Raw genomic sequence first — 17,206 nt, 5'->3', positions numbered from 1 at the left:
AATAAATGCCCCTTGAAGAAGACTACTCCATGTGCATTTAGTCGATGATGAATAAACATTCTTTAACATTTGTAAGTCATAAATAATTTGCTTGATTTTACAGGCTACATTTTCATTTCTTTGGATAAATCAATCATTGTTGATAATGTAACCCCCGTTTTCTGTGGGAAATAAATTTCCACTTTACGAACTACCTGTACTTTTATTTTGGGCAATGAGCTCCCACCTCGTAGGAGCTCATTGCCCAAATGAATGTTTTTCCACAACTTTTTCAGCTTTTATATACTGTACTTAAATATAACACAAATGGTGAACTATTTGCTATTTCCATTAGGTTAGTCACACTGCAGAAGGAGGTTTTGAAGTTAACCAAATGTAAGCACGAGCTACAAAAGTGTTACTTCTGTGATTATTTAAGTTATGCAATCAAAGTTCTCAAATGATAAAGTAATCCGAACTACATTTTTAATGGAAATTTGTTCTATCATTTCAGGATTTTTAAAAATAAAGAATATATTAGTGGAGGTGCTTTTGATTTATTATTTTTTATTTAAAAGTAAAAACAGGAACCTCAAAGTATAGATAGCATCTTTTTTGAAATTCCATTTCTTTTATACTCTGCTATTTGCTTAAACTACAATTTTAAAACCAGTCCAAGCATGTCTTTATTTACTTTTTGGATTTTTTTTCATCAGTAAGCTATGGAAAAATAGTGCAAACATACTTGAAACAATTTCCTTCTTCATTTATATGCAGAGGATGTAACAGTACTTTGTTATTTGAACTTGGTGGCCACACTTTCCTTTCCCAATGTTCACTTGCTCAGAAAGCAAGACATTTTTGTTTAATAAAGATGCTGGTCAAGTAGCAGATTAATAACTTTAAAATCTCCACACACTAGCCAACCTTGATTCATGTTCTGAAGCTTGACATTTTCACAGTATACTTGTTTCCATCACAGAGAACTCTTTTGAGGCTTTACTTCAATGAGCCAACAAAAAGTCTCCACTCTGGTAGAACATTCCAAAAAGTTCATAACTGTTAGAGTGTTGTTGCTATATATTATTGAGCCTTTGGGAAGAAAAGATTAGAGAGATGAGCTTAGGTTGAAACAGGTTTATGGCATGCTACATGTCAATTCACAAAGAAATTTGTTGGAAGAGAGCAAACACAACAATAGAAATTTAGTGACTGTTGATAAAGGATAGATTACTGATGGGGGCAGTTTCTTTTAAGTACAGCAGAGCATCAATAATCCAAACTAATTGGAACTGGAAGTAGTTTGAATTTATCAAAAACAGTGTTCTGGAGACTAAAAAAAAAAAAGGGTTAATATTTACAAGTGGGTACCTCTTCTGGTTGATCATTGCGAGTAGAAGTGATTAATGTGCCTAATCTATAAGTCTTAGGGTGTTTTAAAATCAGAAAAAGGGTTCCCGATTTTAGTGGTGGGGAGGGTTAAACACCCTAATTAAGACTAACTGTAGACTAGGCATGTCAATCACTGTTACTTGCAATGATCAATCAGAAGGGGTACTCAGCTTATAAATTTTAACTAAAAAAGTTTAAAACAAAAGTACTGGCTTTAAAATCTGAGGGACCACCTAATTTTTTGTTAAAACCCAGCACCTATCCACACAAAAGGTCCAGGTATGGATTCTCCAAAATTTCGTCTGTGTGAACCACAAATAAACACCATCTTCGAGGGATGGGTCATTAGCTGTTCTTATATTTAGAAGGTTTAGTGTCAAACAACTAACTACAAAAGTGCATTTTTGTTTTGAGACTTTATACATAGAACTGTATCTCTCTAGTACTTTACAAGTTAGCTTGGGCTATAAGGACATTTCCAGTAAACCAAAAAATGTCAAAGGACTTTTCCTTGTAAAATTTTGCTAATGAAGACCTGTTTAAAATCTCAATCTTCGATTCAGTTATTGAAAATTTCTGCTTCCTTTTAAATGACAGGATAAAACACTGTTTAGAATCTTTTTACTCTGTATCTCACTTGCACATGTTGTGATTGATCCTTATCTTTTTTAGAGTTTGGATTTTACAACCCCCAAAAAAATGTCAGTGAACAGAAATATCAGATTACAAAGTGTTATGTTAACTTTGTACATTAGTGTAAATCTATTGTTATTTTGCTAACCTGTGGATAATATTCCTCCAATTTTTGTTTAATGGGATCACAATAACCAGTGCTTACTGCAATTATTTTATGGCACCAACATAATAAATGCTGACTCGTTTGGATTTTCAACACTCTACTGTAATTGAACACTTACAAATAAATAGAAACTTCACTAATGTTATTAGTGAAATCCCATTGGAATCAGTGCTGGGCCCTTAACTGTTTGATGATAAAAAAATTGGTAATGACATTTTCAGTTACCATTAGGATCTACTGAAGGAAGTGATTACACCCTTGTTGTTAGGAAAGGGTGCAAAGACTAGGGTTCTGGCTTTAATATGGTACTACAACCAATGTGGCTTAACTCATAATGGAAGTTATTCTTAAGTGGTCAATAAATAATGCTATAAAAGTAAAGGCACATGCAAGCAGCAACACTGAGGTTTGTTTACTTTTCCACCATTACTTACAAATTTTTGAGATGTTCTTGTTTTTCAACATTTGAAAAATGACGGTACATCGAATGCACTTTCTTAAATATATAGTAAAACTAAATACTTATTGCATCTTCATTCTTTCTCAGATGATGCACACACAAGGGAATATTGTTGAAAAATAGGTGTGAGAATAATTAATTGCTAGAAGTTTTCTGGCTGATATCACATAGGCTTGCATCATTTTGCTAATAGTAACAGTAAGGAAATAAAAATGTTCTGACTAATATTGTTCAGTTGAGAGTGATGGACATTACTGAGATCTTATTATATTTCTTAAATTAATTAGAAGTTTAGTTCTTTTTCCAAATTATTTAAATTTAGCGGGGAATGAAAATGAATTCACTCAACAAATTACATACAACTAGAGTTAAGTTAAAACTACATCATCTCTTGTGAGGCTAATCACTTCCCAAATCAATAGATTTAGGAAGTGATTAGCCTCACAAGAGATGATGTAGTTTTAACTTAACTAGTACTAGGGAGGTTCAGCCATAGCTGTGCAATATCTAAATATACTTAGTGTTTTTGTACCTTGCAAATGGGTGATGTACTCAGAGTTATTAGCATGAAGGTGAAAACAGAGGATGTTACAGGGAATAAAAATTCTGGTTTAATTATGGGCAAAGCAGGAACAAGTTATAGACTATTATGATGTGTAAATTCTTTCTCTATATGGAATAATTTTGCAGGTCTCATAGACAAGAAGCAAAAATTTCCATACAGGTAGGTTAGTTTTTAAATCAATAATAATAATATATAAAATATTGTAGAAGGGAAAAATTTTCAAATCCCTTTCCTTTTTTCCCCACCCATACTGAGATTCCAGTTTGTTTTTATATATTTTTCAAATGAATGGCTGAATAAATGCATACTTGATTTAGTTATTATGTGAGCATTATACAGTGTATTTATTTCTATTTTTAATAGAGAAACTAAAATTTATGCCATCTCCAGTAAGCAAAAAATTAGAGCTTGGGTCTACAGCCAAGATCTATTGTAAAGCAAGGGGTGCAACAAAACCTGTGGTGCGATGGACAAAAGAAGGAGAGCCTTTCTTTGAATGGCCGCCTCATGTGAAAGAAGACAATGGTACTCTTCATTTCAATGGTGTTCAAAGTCAGGATGCAGGTCGATATATGTGTATTGCTACTAATTCACAGGGTGTAATTAATGCAACCATCGATGTTGATGTTATTGGTGAGTAAAAACAAAAAGTTCACTTTAAACTATGATGGAGGTTAGATTAGGACAGATCTCTATAACTCAGGTTTCCCAAAACTTTTTTAGTTGCAGAACACTGTTCATCTTACAAGTTTAGCAGAGCAAAAGAACAGTGCATTGTATATTTTATTATATACAATGCACTGTGCATCAGGAGCATCTTTATTTCCAACACATTTAAAGCCAAAATTCAAATAACTGTCATCATACTTTCGTTTTGGTCTTTTATTAGTTTTTTCACTGGGATTTTTGGGGAACAAAAGGCTGCGATTGTTCGTCCTCATTTTGAAGTATGACAAAATTTTGCTTGCTTTCACTGACCACAGTTGCAATACTTAGAAGTACAGCCATTCCCCGACTTACGTAAGGGTTGCGTTCCACAGGATTTTACGTAAGTTGGAATTTTCCTAAATGCTTATGCAGCACTCACAACTGTGTTCTGATTTCATTTAAGCAAAAAAGAAATGTTTGACGAACATTTAAATAGAATTATTTATTCAATTTTTTTATCTCATGTGCAGGAAAAATTACAAAAAGTGAGAGGAAACAGGCATAACATCAGCAAGTTTTACATTTCTAGTATCGTTGCCAGAATTAACTCTCCAGCTGATAAGCACACTGCTGTGGAAATTTAGAAGGGATTTTTTCCAACACATCACAAAATTTCTCTGCAGTTGCAGAATCGGCACTGACGACTTCACCACACACTTTAAAGTTTTGGAAACCAGTGCGATGCATGCCATGAACTTGGCTTGAGGTTCACTCACTGCACTTATCTTCATAAATACTTTTGCTTGAATGGCCATTGGACTCAGTGGCACTTCCATCTTCGATATAGCACCTGAACGCTGTTTTGTGATCACTGTTGAAGCAGTGAGACCTAATTCTGTGCAATAGATGATGAACTTTGTTCTGCTTCATACTTCTTAATTAATCAATTTTGTTTCGTTTCCTAGCACTGCCAGCACTTGCATTTTCCGTTGGTCCCTTCACCATTGTAATAAGTAAATAGGCGTGAAGGGGAACTCATTTCACCATAATACCGTAACGTAAAAACAAAGAATTCCAGTTATCAGTATTATCGCATATGTAATAAGATCGAGTTTACTACCTGTTTATAATAGATTGCACTAACAGAAAAGTCCAGTAAACCAGAAAGGAAAATATCACAAAGGCATTCAAAATTGCGTCTATATAGCGAAAATTTCAACTTCCGAGGTCTTGGAACGAATTACCAAAAAAAACAAAGTGTGTTTTTTTTTTGGGTTCACATTATGATATTTCCACGATTTTTTTAAGTTTGCATCAGCGAGCAAAAACTTACGTAAGCTGGGGAGTGCCTGTATATCCCTGTAGCACCCAAAATGAGAATTCAGTTGTCTACAATCACTGGGCCTAGCGGCTAAATGACCAGAGGAACAACGGTACACGACACTACACATATACAAAACCCATACACTTTTAAACCTCTGGCATTGACAGTGTTCTGTTCCACACCCACAATGTATACTATGCGGAGATGGGGGAAACCCCTGGTGCCGTTTGACACTAAACACTCTACAATCACTCCCAACTTTAAAGGACTTTGTGAGATGAAAAAACAACACCATTCTTCACACTAGTAGCCTATGAATACGATTGATTGTATACTTAAATAGTGACAGTTTATTTAGTTATTTTTTTGTGTCAGTCTGAAAAAGGTAGATTATAAACATTTAATAAATCAGTTCTGAGATGTTAATTTTGGATACCTATCATCGGGACTCCCCATATTTATGTAAGTAGTATTACATAAGCCGGGAAGTGCCTGTATTTGCTTCTCGTTTTAACGTTCCTTTTTTCAACCACAAATCCATGGTCATTTATTTTAATAATAATATTTTGAAATACCGATAATTATCAAAAATATTTATACACGGAAGTGAGTTTAGTTATGATATCGGTTCGCTTCCCTCTCTCCTTCAACCCCAAGTACTCAAGCTAAATCATATACAAATGGCATATTAGATCACTACATTGCTACTTTTTTATAGATGTCATTACCTCTATGTAAAAGCCTGCCAAAATAAAGTTTTCCGTGGCCTATTTGATTATTAGTCTATGCCAGTTTATTAATAACTGTTAAAAATTATAATGCTGCAAATTTTATTTTTTTTTTTTAATTATTAATTACGATTTTGCATGGAACACCGTATGGGAAATGCTGCTATAACTGATGTTTATTCTCAATAAACATGCTTTATTGCTTCACTGTAAACCATTTTTTTTTTTTTTTTTGGACAAAACTCATGCTTTTATCTTGATGATAGTAAAAGCCAAAATTCTTCAATAAGTTTGGTATCAAATTTTTCTTTTTTTGTGATTAATAGAAGTGAAAAGTAAATACAGTTATCTCTTCACAAGTGTAATATGAAATTGCGCAGACTATCTAATCTATGGGAAAAAAAAAAAGTGCATGCATGGGTTGAGCACGTGCGGTAGATGATTCTATGTCAAAACATCCTTGACTTGGAAGAGGCTAGCAAAATTCAAGCCATTAGCCGTTCAAATGGCAGCTGCAGGAAGTACAAGTATTTGATTACAAATACTGTATTGTTGCAATCATACAAGTTACAATAATTTGCCTCTGGTATCATCTGCAACAGAAGCTGCTGGTGATGTCACTTCTGCATTGCATTTTTCATGACCTGTCATGTTTACTCAGTTGAGGTGCCCCCAAGAATGTTTCACATAAAAAAAAAAAATCTATGGTAGTTGTTACATGCAGATAGAGAAATATGGTGAAAAGAACTTTCTGACTGAGCTTCAGAAATATTTTCATGTGAACATAATAGCGAGGCATTCTATTGCACTGATCTTATATAATAATAGGATTTATGTTAGATTGTATCAAACATAAAAAGTTAACATTACAGCCTGATTGACATGAAACCCCCAAAGCTGTTGAAGGAACAAATGAGCAAGGAGAGGAGGTATTACAGAAGCCAATTCAGAAGAACAGTGCTTATGGAAATATCTATAAAAAAGGCATGGAGCAGAGGTGTTTGGAAGAAAAGGGACACTGAGAAAACCCAATTTTTTTTTTTTTTTTTTACATGTAAAGGAAGCAGTACATGTGGTATGCTTATGCCAAGAAAGATTAGAAGTCAGTAACCCTGACTTCTAATCTTTCTAGAATGGGTGGCTGCAGGGCAGAGGGTTGTATGAGTAAAGTCAGAAGTGGGCTACCCCACCCAAGGTTCTTGGACCACTGATTTTCATAACATAAAGATTGGTAGAGTAGTTAATGAACAGGGGTGACTTGAACTGCAAGAATGGCAGCTGTGTTTTAATACAGTAACCCCAACATAGATGAAGAAAGGGATATGAAAATTGTAAACAGGCAGCCAGGAAAGCCCATAGTGTCCTATCAATGATTTGTCAAACATTATCCTGTAGAGATATGAAGGTCATAGTCCCACTATATACAGCTCTGAGTGGGTGGAGTAAAATAAACAAGGGAACAATTTTCACTGTTCTAGAGAATTCCAAAACTTCAGATCATAAATTCAAATTACAAGGGAAGAGGTTTATACTAGGAAGGTTTCTTTTAGCCAGAAAGTTGTTGATTGTTGGAACAGGTTGCCTTCTTAGGTAGTTGAGGCTGGGAGCTTGAATAAATTCAGAAGTCAACTGGATAGTTATTTATGTGAGGATGGAAGCAAATAATTTGTTTTTTCTGGCCTGTGGCTTCCTTGCACTATATGATTCAGTGAGGAAGTAGAGCATGAATGCAGATTATTTTATTTCTATTATGCACCAAGATTGAAATGGAACCGCAGTCAATTCTATAAATTTATATGAATAAACAAAAGTAATCATTCCATTACTCCTTGGTGTCATTCAAGATAAACCAATAGCAGTTTCAGTGTGAAAACCTGACAAGTAACAAAGCTTTAAATATCTCAAGTCATGAGGCATTTTAACAATTTCCCACAGCAATGCTCAGACATCTTCTTTCTGGTGAAGCTTTGGAAATGGTCCTCACAACAAAGTCCAGAGAACAGAGCCATTATTATGAATGAAATACTGATGCAAGTTTTTAGAAAAGTTAAAACATACTGTACTAGTAGACAATCTAAAGTGTATGTTATCAACAAATTTAATTACTAGTGCAGTATGGACTTGACAGAAATCTATTTTTTGAAAGTCAAAAGCTATGCAGTGGGAGTATAACTTCCCTATCTCTACAAGAAAATGTTTGATAGGACACCAAGCCTTCCTATCTGACTGTATTGTAACTCCCAATTTGAAGAGTACCCATTAATTACAAATCAGCTTAGTATGTTGTCTGTGTTTTAGTTATACAGTAACCTTTCAATGAGGGACTGATTCAAATAAATAATGAATGAAAAAATTTATTTTTAAAAAAAGCTCATAAATAACTGTGTAAAATTATCTAACCAGGTTATTAAAATCATGTTGTCTGACTTTCAGAATTCCATTTCTATCTAAATGTCCTTGGATTGGTGATGCTGCTACAATTGAGAAGGGTTCCTCCCCACAAATCCAGTGATGCCATCGGCTCCAAGAACCTTACTTTACTTTAGACCAAGCTTTTTCTAATAAACAATCATTTGTTCAATTGGTCCTTAAGGATGTCACAGACATTCTCAGTTACTTCAAGTGGACTAAATTTCGGCAAAGTCCTCTGCTTGCACCTTCACAATGGTGGGAGTGTTAGTAACCTTGGGTATAACCCCCATGCAAGTCCGGGAAGACTGCACATAGTATATTGGAGGTGACCACATGGAGAAATGTCAACCCTCTATTTTACCAGGCAATACTAAGTGGTAGATGACTCTCATCAACCAGTGTAATACCAAACACTTTAGAGCAGCCTTTCTCAATCTTTTTACCCTGGAGGAACCCTTGAAATAATTTTCAGGTCTCAGGGAACCCCTGCATAAAAATTATTATATCTACAGCTCCCAGTAGGTTGTAGATATAATGCGGTATGGTATGTGCAAGAGTAGTTTTTTTTTTCCCCCTATTTAAAACTAAAAAAACAACTTTTTAGCCAACCTTTCTTGAAAAAAAAAATCAGGTAGTTAAGCTTACCTTGCCTTCCTTGAAATTGATCTCTTTGTTTTCTTTTCATAAATTTTAAAAACTCACAAGGCAAACATAATAAATTTCTGTTAAATAACTGGCTTTAGACAAAATGGGATTTAATTTAAATAAAGGTTGTAAATTGATTTTAATTAATGTTATTTACAACATGAAAATTTACTGACAATGTTGAATAGTAAAGCTACTAAAACAACAAGCCAAAGAAATATGAATAAAAATATAGCCTAAGACACTTTATATAAGCCTAGCAGTTAAAAAAAATTATTATACACATGCATTGGTTTCTTGATCTCTTTTATAGGCCTATATATGCATAAAAATTTATTTTTGAAATAAAGAATGAAATTTACCTCTTTAATGTGAAACCTGTGCTTGTTTTTTGCTGCACAAATACTCAATTCAGGGTCAAACTGGAGATTGAGCACACACGGACGTCAATTTATTTCCTTGCTCACACATGTAAGAAGTTGAAAATTGCAATGAAATGTTCATTGCTATCCAGAACTTGTCTAGGGGCACAGTAAATCTCATCTTGAATGTACGATCAGACTGCAGCTAACAAAGTTCTTCCTGTTCTCAGGCTGAGCAGAAGGTTCAGAGAAAGGGTACCTCATACAGTTATGTTGAAGGGGAGGGAAATACTGTGCAATTTTTTCTGCATTTTTCCAGGTGATTTTCAATAACATTTGAGACTTGCTGATATCCTCCCTCATTCTGCAACATGATTTTTCCAAAGATTCAGTTTCCTTTTAAATGGAATCTTGTCTCTTTGCCTTGCAAAGACTTGTTCAACTGGTTGATGTGATTTTGCTGAGTGCTCTGAAGACAAAGAACTCAGAAAAATATGACCTATTATATTCTTAAAAGTGCTCTTGAGTGGACTGGCCTTTGTCTAATAAAGTTAACCAATTTTTGTAGCATCAGCCAGAGTTTTTGACACCAGCACCTCTCGGTGGAGAAAGCAGTGTGTTGTGATAACATCAGGATTTTTTTTTTTTTTTTTTTGCAAGAGTGGTGAAACCTCTCATGGAGCCAACCACTGATGGGGCACTATCAGTACAGGTGCCAAGACAGAAATTCTTCTTCTTCATATCTGGAGACAAAAGGTTTCCAGATATGAAAACAAATCATTATTTGGCCTTTGCTTGTTTCGGTCAGCTCTTCGGAGCAGAAAAAGTTTGCTTGAATTTCACCATCAATTACAAACATGACATTTATTAGTAAATGTTGGCTCATCAACCCGGATAGAGAAGCTGTTGTTTTTCGGCTTATTACACAAAACTTCAACATCATGTCATCAATACACCGACTTATCGTATTATTTCAGAGTGGAATCTTTTCAATTTCTCATACTGCATTTTTACTCACTATAATTTTACATGCTGGCATTATTAGTTCTCACCCAAACTGTGTGACCTTTCCTTTCTGGGCAATAAGTTCTGCTACTAAACAACTTGCTTCTTGAGGCTTTTCACTGAATGTGACTTTTTTTTTTTATCAAAAGCTATACTCTGTTTGTTTTGAGATTCCAATAGCCATTTAAAATAATCAGCACCCTTACTTGTCAAATGGCTATGATTTGTAGTTTTCTTTTCAATTTTGCTGGAGCCATTGCTGCATTTGCAAGTTGTTTGCCACAAACAACGCACAATGGAATAGGATAACTTTGATTACCAATGTAATCAAAATAATGTAAAACCCCTTGCAAAGATGGAATTTTTTTTTTTCCCTTGTTGCACTAGTGCAGTGAAATGACTTGGAAGATTGTAATTCTTCATCACCAACCTTATCAGAATTGTTTCCCTAGGCCTAGAATCCTCCCCTTCCATATTGGACTGTCAGACAGGTTTGTGTTTGTAAAACACTAATCAAATATAAAAAAAAAAACAGGAGGGCATAATAAATAACTAATTTCAAAAAAATATGAAAATTTCACAATACAATTCGCTTCTAATCCACATTTTTGAATGTGTACAGCAGCAGCAGTTTGAGGAGGTAATCGAGGAGGGAGAGGCTCACGTCATCAGCCTATCATCCACCCCTCTGTGCAATACAGCGCTCACCAATTATCAATGGCCTTCCCTATCTTGGGTCAAAAACTGAGAATGGACTCAACCAAATAAACACTGCCATACGGGGCTACTGTCCGTCACTGCAAGTGGTAGCATCGAGCAGTGCGAGAAGTTCAAAAAACGATATTTATTTCAATCATGAGCTCTTGCAGAAACCCTGCTTTTTGAAGGCTTGAAGTAATGAAACCCATGTTAAATCTCCAGACCAAAACTCTTACAACCCCCCCCCCCCCCAACATCTCTTCCATCATGCAGTGTGATTGAGGTTATGATGGACATCAGGGCAAGTTCCAATCTCCCTTACATTTCATTGGTACAGCTCTAAAATGGTATTTGCAGTCTGGCCACTAGATAATCCACTGTAACAAACATACTGGTAATTTTCTAGGCTTCAAAATCAGATAGTGACTAGAGGGATCCCAAGTAGTGTATGCGGGGGCATTGTCGTCAAGGCCACATTATGTCAAAGGGCTGGGTACATCATGAATCAAACTAATCTGCAAAAAGATCTAAACTTCACAAATCTCGGTGATGTCCACTTACAGTCTGATTCAAGACTGCTCATCTCAGTTGTCCTAATTATTCGCTGTTTGATTCCTTTAATTTCAAATGTGTTCTTGGCATATATATGTCCACTCGGATATTCCAAATTACTGAGTGTACCGTGACACTCTTGACTTGGCACTTTATAACCTTAGATGCTAATGCGCCATAAAATCCTAAAACAAACAAACTGTGACACTCAGTAATTTGGAATCTTCTGTCTACCCCATTCTATCAGATTCACCTGTTGCTTCTATTGTTCTCCCAACTCCGCTAATCACTTGGAAATCTTTGACTTTTCTCCAGTCCAATTTCCTAACAGCATGGTGATTTTTAATTTTCGTGTACCCAGCTGGTCAAGATGCTGAGGCTTTTGCAATTATTAATGATGTCACACATTGTTCATTTACCTACCAGACAATCATAACCACACAGCCAATGTGATGGTCTCTTTTTAAACGGAGTCATTCTCAACCTTGTGTGTTTTGGCATTCATCATCATCAGCCATTTTCAATCCACTGCAGGATGAAGGCCTCTCCAGCTCTTTCTGTTTTGAGCATTGGCCATCCATTTACTACCCACAAACTCAAGAATTTCATCTATCCGCCTTTGTCTTCCAGGTTTTCTTCTAGCTCCTCTTGGGTACCATTCTGTTATGTTCTTAGTCCATCTGCCATCATGTCTTCGAGCTATGTGTCCTGCCCAAGACCATTTTAGTTCTTTAGTTTTGATAAGAATGTCCTTTACTTGAGTTTGCTGCCTAATCCATGTGTTTCTCTTCTCTTCCTGAATGCTATCCATCCAAAATTTATTCTTCTCTTGACTTCCAGCTATTTATCATTATTATAGCTAATAACTTGTCCCAGATAAGTATATGACTCCATCTTTTCAATTACTGCTCCCTCAATCATTATTTCCCTTTCTGTGGCATACTTGTTCATCATTACTTTTGTTTTAGCCATATTCATCTTTTGTGTATAACTGATAAGATTTTCCTCTAATTCTTTGGGATCGTAGCTTATGACCACAATGTCATCTGCAAATCATAAATTGTTTAGTTACTCTCCTTTCTGCGACCAGTCTAATCTTCTGAAAGCTTCAGAGATAGTGTCTCCTCGTCGAACTCCTTTCTCGATTTTAAATTTCCTACCGTCTTTGTCTAGTCTAATAAAGAAGGTAGCATTCTCACATATTTTCTTCGAAATCATAATATGTAGGGTATCTATGCCTTGTCTTTCCAGTGCCCAAAACATTTCGTTATGCTGTATGGAGTCAAATGCCAGGCATAATGGTGTTTTATATTCATTAGCTGTGATATTACGTGAAGATGATCCATAGTTGAGAATCCTGTCATAAAGCCAGCTTGCTCTTTCAGTTGATTCTCCTCAAGTATTCTTTCTAATTTGTTAGTAATGACCCTTGTGAACAACTTGTATGTGGGATAACGAGCTAATTGGTCTATAATTTCCAATTTCTGATTTATCTTCTTTCTTATGCAGCAAAACTATGATTGCATTATTCCACTGCTTAGGCGTCACACCTTTTCTAATGCACTTTGTGAAGAGCCTTGCCAGTTTTTGGGTTATGTCTCTTCCTCCCAATTTTAACAATTCTACAGTAACTTCATCTTCCCCCGGGGCTTTCTGATTCTTCATTTTCTTCAATGCATGTTCTACCTCATCAGGAAGAATATCGGGTATGTTGTATGTGTTGCTCATTTGCAATCCATCTTCCCTTGCTTCTTGTATAATTCTTTATAGTAGTGTTCTGCCTTCTCTGCTGTTTATAACTACACCATTGCTATTCTTCAGTTTCAGCATCATTTGTCTTTCTGTATTACTGCTCATGGCTGCTGATTTAAATCTTTTGTTTTCCCTTAATGCTTGTTCTACTTTTCTTGCGTTAAATATTCTTATGTCCTCTCTGAGTCTCTTTTTAATGGCTTTGCATAACTAAGTACACTCAATTTTGTCCTTGTCAGTGTCTATCTTGCTGTTCATTTTTCGCCTTCGGTTCATCATAACAAGTGTTTCTTGACTAATTTTTTTCTTCTTTTTTTCCTATAGGTTTCTTGGGGCTTTATCACTTTCAGAAAGTTGTAATGTCCTGAGCAGTCTGCAGAAGCTCAAACTTGTTTTTAAGTTCCAGTACATACTGCTTTTTCTCCTCTTCTGTTATTTCAAAGACCTTTGTATTATTTACTCGAGTCAGTTTTTTCCTTTCCTTTCCTACATCTTACACTTCCAACAGTAACATCATTCACATTCATCCTCACTAACAGTAACTTCTGTTAGTGAGGATGAAGTCGATTTCATTAGTTGTTAATCCATTTGGACTCTTCCATGTCCACTTTCTGTTCACCCTTTTTCTTGAAAAAAAAAAATGTTTATTACTGACAATCCTTGAGATTCTGCAAATTCCACAAGTCTTTCATTTCTTTCACCAATTCCGAAATTTCCTATAGTTCCCCTTTCTGCACTGTTTGTCTTTTTCCAACCTTAGCATTGAAGTCCCCATTAATAATAGTGTAGTGAGTTTTCTGCTCATCTAGAAGACTCAATTTCGGTGTACATTTCTTCAATGTCTTCATCATCATGGCTCAATGTTGGTGCATAAATCATTATAACCTTTAGCTTGTACCTCTTAGAGTTGACACCCTTGGTGATGTACTTTTGAATTCCAAAATGTTGTTTTTTAAATCTTTATGGACCAGAAACTCAACTCCACCTTCACTCCTTTCACTGTTTCCCTTGGTGTACAGCAGATTTCCACTTGATAAACTTATAAGTGATTCAACTCTTCTTCTTGTTTCAGCCAAATCGATGATATTCCAATTCACATTTTCTAATATCCTGTCTTCACCGATGAGTGATCTTACGGTGTAACAGGCCAAGTTCAGTTTCCGTGCATGGCAGCCTGGTCATACCCAGAGATTCTTAGCACCCTCTGCTTCCACTCGCTACCGTAAGAGGGGGAGTAAAAGCCACTGAGGGCCATTTGTTTTGTTGTGCTGTCATATGCTGGAGGGTTTGGTCTTTTCCTCTTCACGTTGACCAGGCGTCTTGAAGAGAACCACTCTATACGTTCGTTGCCTCCTAAGTGACGTAACAGGGCTTACCATCGAGAAGGTGTGCATAAGTGGATTTTAGGGAGGCAGGCCAACCTGACTTCTCCTAAATCTTCTGTAATAGAAAGATATTGGATCCATCAGTGTTTTAGACTGAGTGTCTGATAACACACAGGATACCTGTTCTCCTCTAGTTTTGGCATTACAAGAATGCAAAATGGGATTATCTTCAAGATTTCTTTTCCGTGGCGAGATTACTGCTTCATATCTTCTGATGTCAACGTTTCCTCAGATTGCATTAGTGAAATTATTCTTGTAGTGATGAAATCTTTTATCTAAACCTTGGTTTTCCAGTTAATGTGCTAAGGCTGTTCAATAAGATGATTCATATTCTGCTTGCAACAATTGTAAAGCAGTCCAAATAGTGGTTAAGAATTCTGGTTCCTTGCCAAAACTATTGGCTGCAACTTTTTCCCATTTCAGTTGCCACTTGAGCTTACCCTGTTCTATGTTGCCTTTTTCCACTTTCCCTTCTGCTTGGAAATTTGTTCATATCCAACCAGTTCCTAAAAAGGGTGACGAATCCCTTCCATCTGATCAATGATTGTCAGTGTTGATTCAATGGAAAAGTTTAGTGAAACTGAAGCAGTGGCTTTCTACAGAAATTGAAGTTTAATGTTAACACGTATCTTCTTTCATCTTTTCAACCCATGGTTCTAATACCTCTCATGCTTGGGATTTTCATATAAAAAAAATCTATTCAACTGATCACCTAGGTAATCTAAGGAACTTTTCTGCACCAACTGTGTGAGGGTCCAATCCATTTCATTTTCTTTTTGTACAAAAGTACATGAAAAACCCCTTATCCTCATTCTTTGTTCTCAGAGAATAATTTCTCAGTCATTGCTATTATACACTTTTAATCTCTCTGTAACTCTGGTATGTCATATTTTTCTTCTCTGTATGCATTCTTTGTCTTTAACAATATTTATGTATTCACCCTCACTCTGTTGCCTGCCTGCCTTTATTGTTAAGGACTGAGTCCTATTATGTCATCTGGTTTATGGATAATGATCAGGTCTAGAACATTCTTACCTATAATATATGTTAATGAAATGGGTTCACATCTGGTGAGTATGGGCTTGGCACACCCAGGGTCCCGAGCTGGATATCATCACCCTTCTATTTCTTACTCTTGTTCGTTCTCTCTATCTGAGGGTAACTCCAAATTTTTTTTTTTTTTTTTTGGCTGGTGCAGCAAAAGCCTCGGGCTTGCACCATATGGATAATGATAATTTTAAAATTTTACCCCGCATGGTCTGTGTTTTTAGAGGGATGGGATACAAGGCTATAGCATGCCCTATTGGGGCATGCAACAGCCTGGGAAGCAAGGTGTCAGGGATTTGAGGGGAGTCCTTATGGGAAAATTAAATACATGAGAAGTGTTAAGGTTACTAAGATTAAAAACAGATTGGGGGAGTTATGCTTTTAATTAAAAAGCAAATAGAATCTAAAACAGTGCACCAGTCAATGAAGGAGGTCAAAATAAGCACTGGCAAAAAAAAAAAAAATATTAGAGTAAGAGTGTATTCTGGGCCAAATAACTGATGAATATGACAAACAGAGTGGTTAGAAGTAGTTTAAAGGTATATCAAGAATAGTAATTTTCTTGGCTGAGGATGTCGTATACTCTGAATAACTTCATTAGTTGTTATTTGGTTTTTAGGAGCATTAGCAACTAAGGCTATATTGCTCCGGGAATATGCGGTGGTCATTCCCTGACTTTTCCGCATCCTCTGTATTTGTTGGTGACGGGCTCGAACCCCAGTCTATTCAAGAAGCGTGTGCTACGCACTGCTGCTCCTTCCCACCTGGCTACGGAGGCACCAAGATTAGTTGTGATTTGCCGAAACCAATAAGGGAGGGTTACACATACTAATAGTATTAACAGCATCAGAGATTCCAAGACCTACTGGGGTACTCACTCATAGAACAAGAAAACATGGGCACGTGTTCACTAATGCTAGAAGCATAGTAATTTGAAGTACTGGTTAAGTCACCAAATGTGGACATTGTATCATATACACAAAAAAAAGTGCGGCCATTATCAGCCCACTGCAGGATGGAAGCCTCTTCAACAATTCATGCGGAGGGAAATGGACCATAATCTGCCACGCTGGTCCAGTGCGGGTTGGCAAATCGACCGTATTCAGCAGTCAGGGGCTTGAACCCCGGTCTACTCAAAGAGCGTGTGCTACTGCACTCCCGCTCCTAACCACTTGGCTATGGAGGCATACATAAATAGTAAGAGTGCACTATAGGCAAAATGAGTATAACAAATAACTCCTGTACAGACAGAGCAGGCTAGAAAATCAGATGTCTCATGGGGGATTTTAATTTTCCAGATATCAACTGGAACTTATTGGTTGGTCAATTAACACAGTAGCAAAGCTTTTTTAAATGACTGTTTTTTACACCAGCATGTTAAGGAAGCAACAAGACAATGCAGTACTCATTATCTGCAGATAAAAGACCCGTTAGACCAGTGGTGTCCAACCT

At 36.2% G+C, this 17,206-nt stretch overlaps 1 protein-coding gene across 2 annotated transcripts in view; it reads left to right on the top strand.

The window, feature by feature from the left end:
- Window positions 1-17,206, top strand: part of LOC150088352 (inactive tyrosine-protein kinase 7-like) — a 376,615-nt gene that overhangs the window by 310,924 nt on the left and 48,485 nt on the right. For both annotated transcript variants that reach the window (XM_090369462.1, XM_090369464.1), the window contains exon 8: window positions 3,559-3,828. In XM_090369462.1, the coding sequence (XP_090225588.1) occupies window positions 3,559-3,828 (270 nt within the window). The remainder of the gene's footprint in view (window positions 1-3,558; window positions 3,829-17,206) is intronic.

Source organism: Mastigoproctus giganteus, chromosome 3 (assembly GCF_048544385.1).
Source record: "Mastigoproctus giganteus isolate SK-2022 chromosome 3, ASM4854438v1, whole genome shotgun sequence".
Taxonomy (NCBI): Eukaryota; Metazoa; Arthropoda; class Arachnida; order Uropygi; family Thelyphonidae; genus Mastigoproctus; species Mastigoproctus giganteus.
This window is presented reverse-complemented; position numbering and strand designations above follow the sequence as displayed.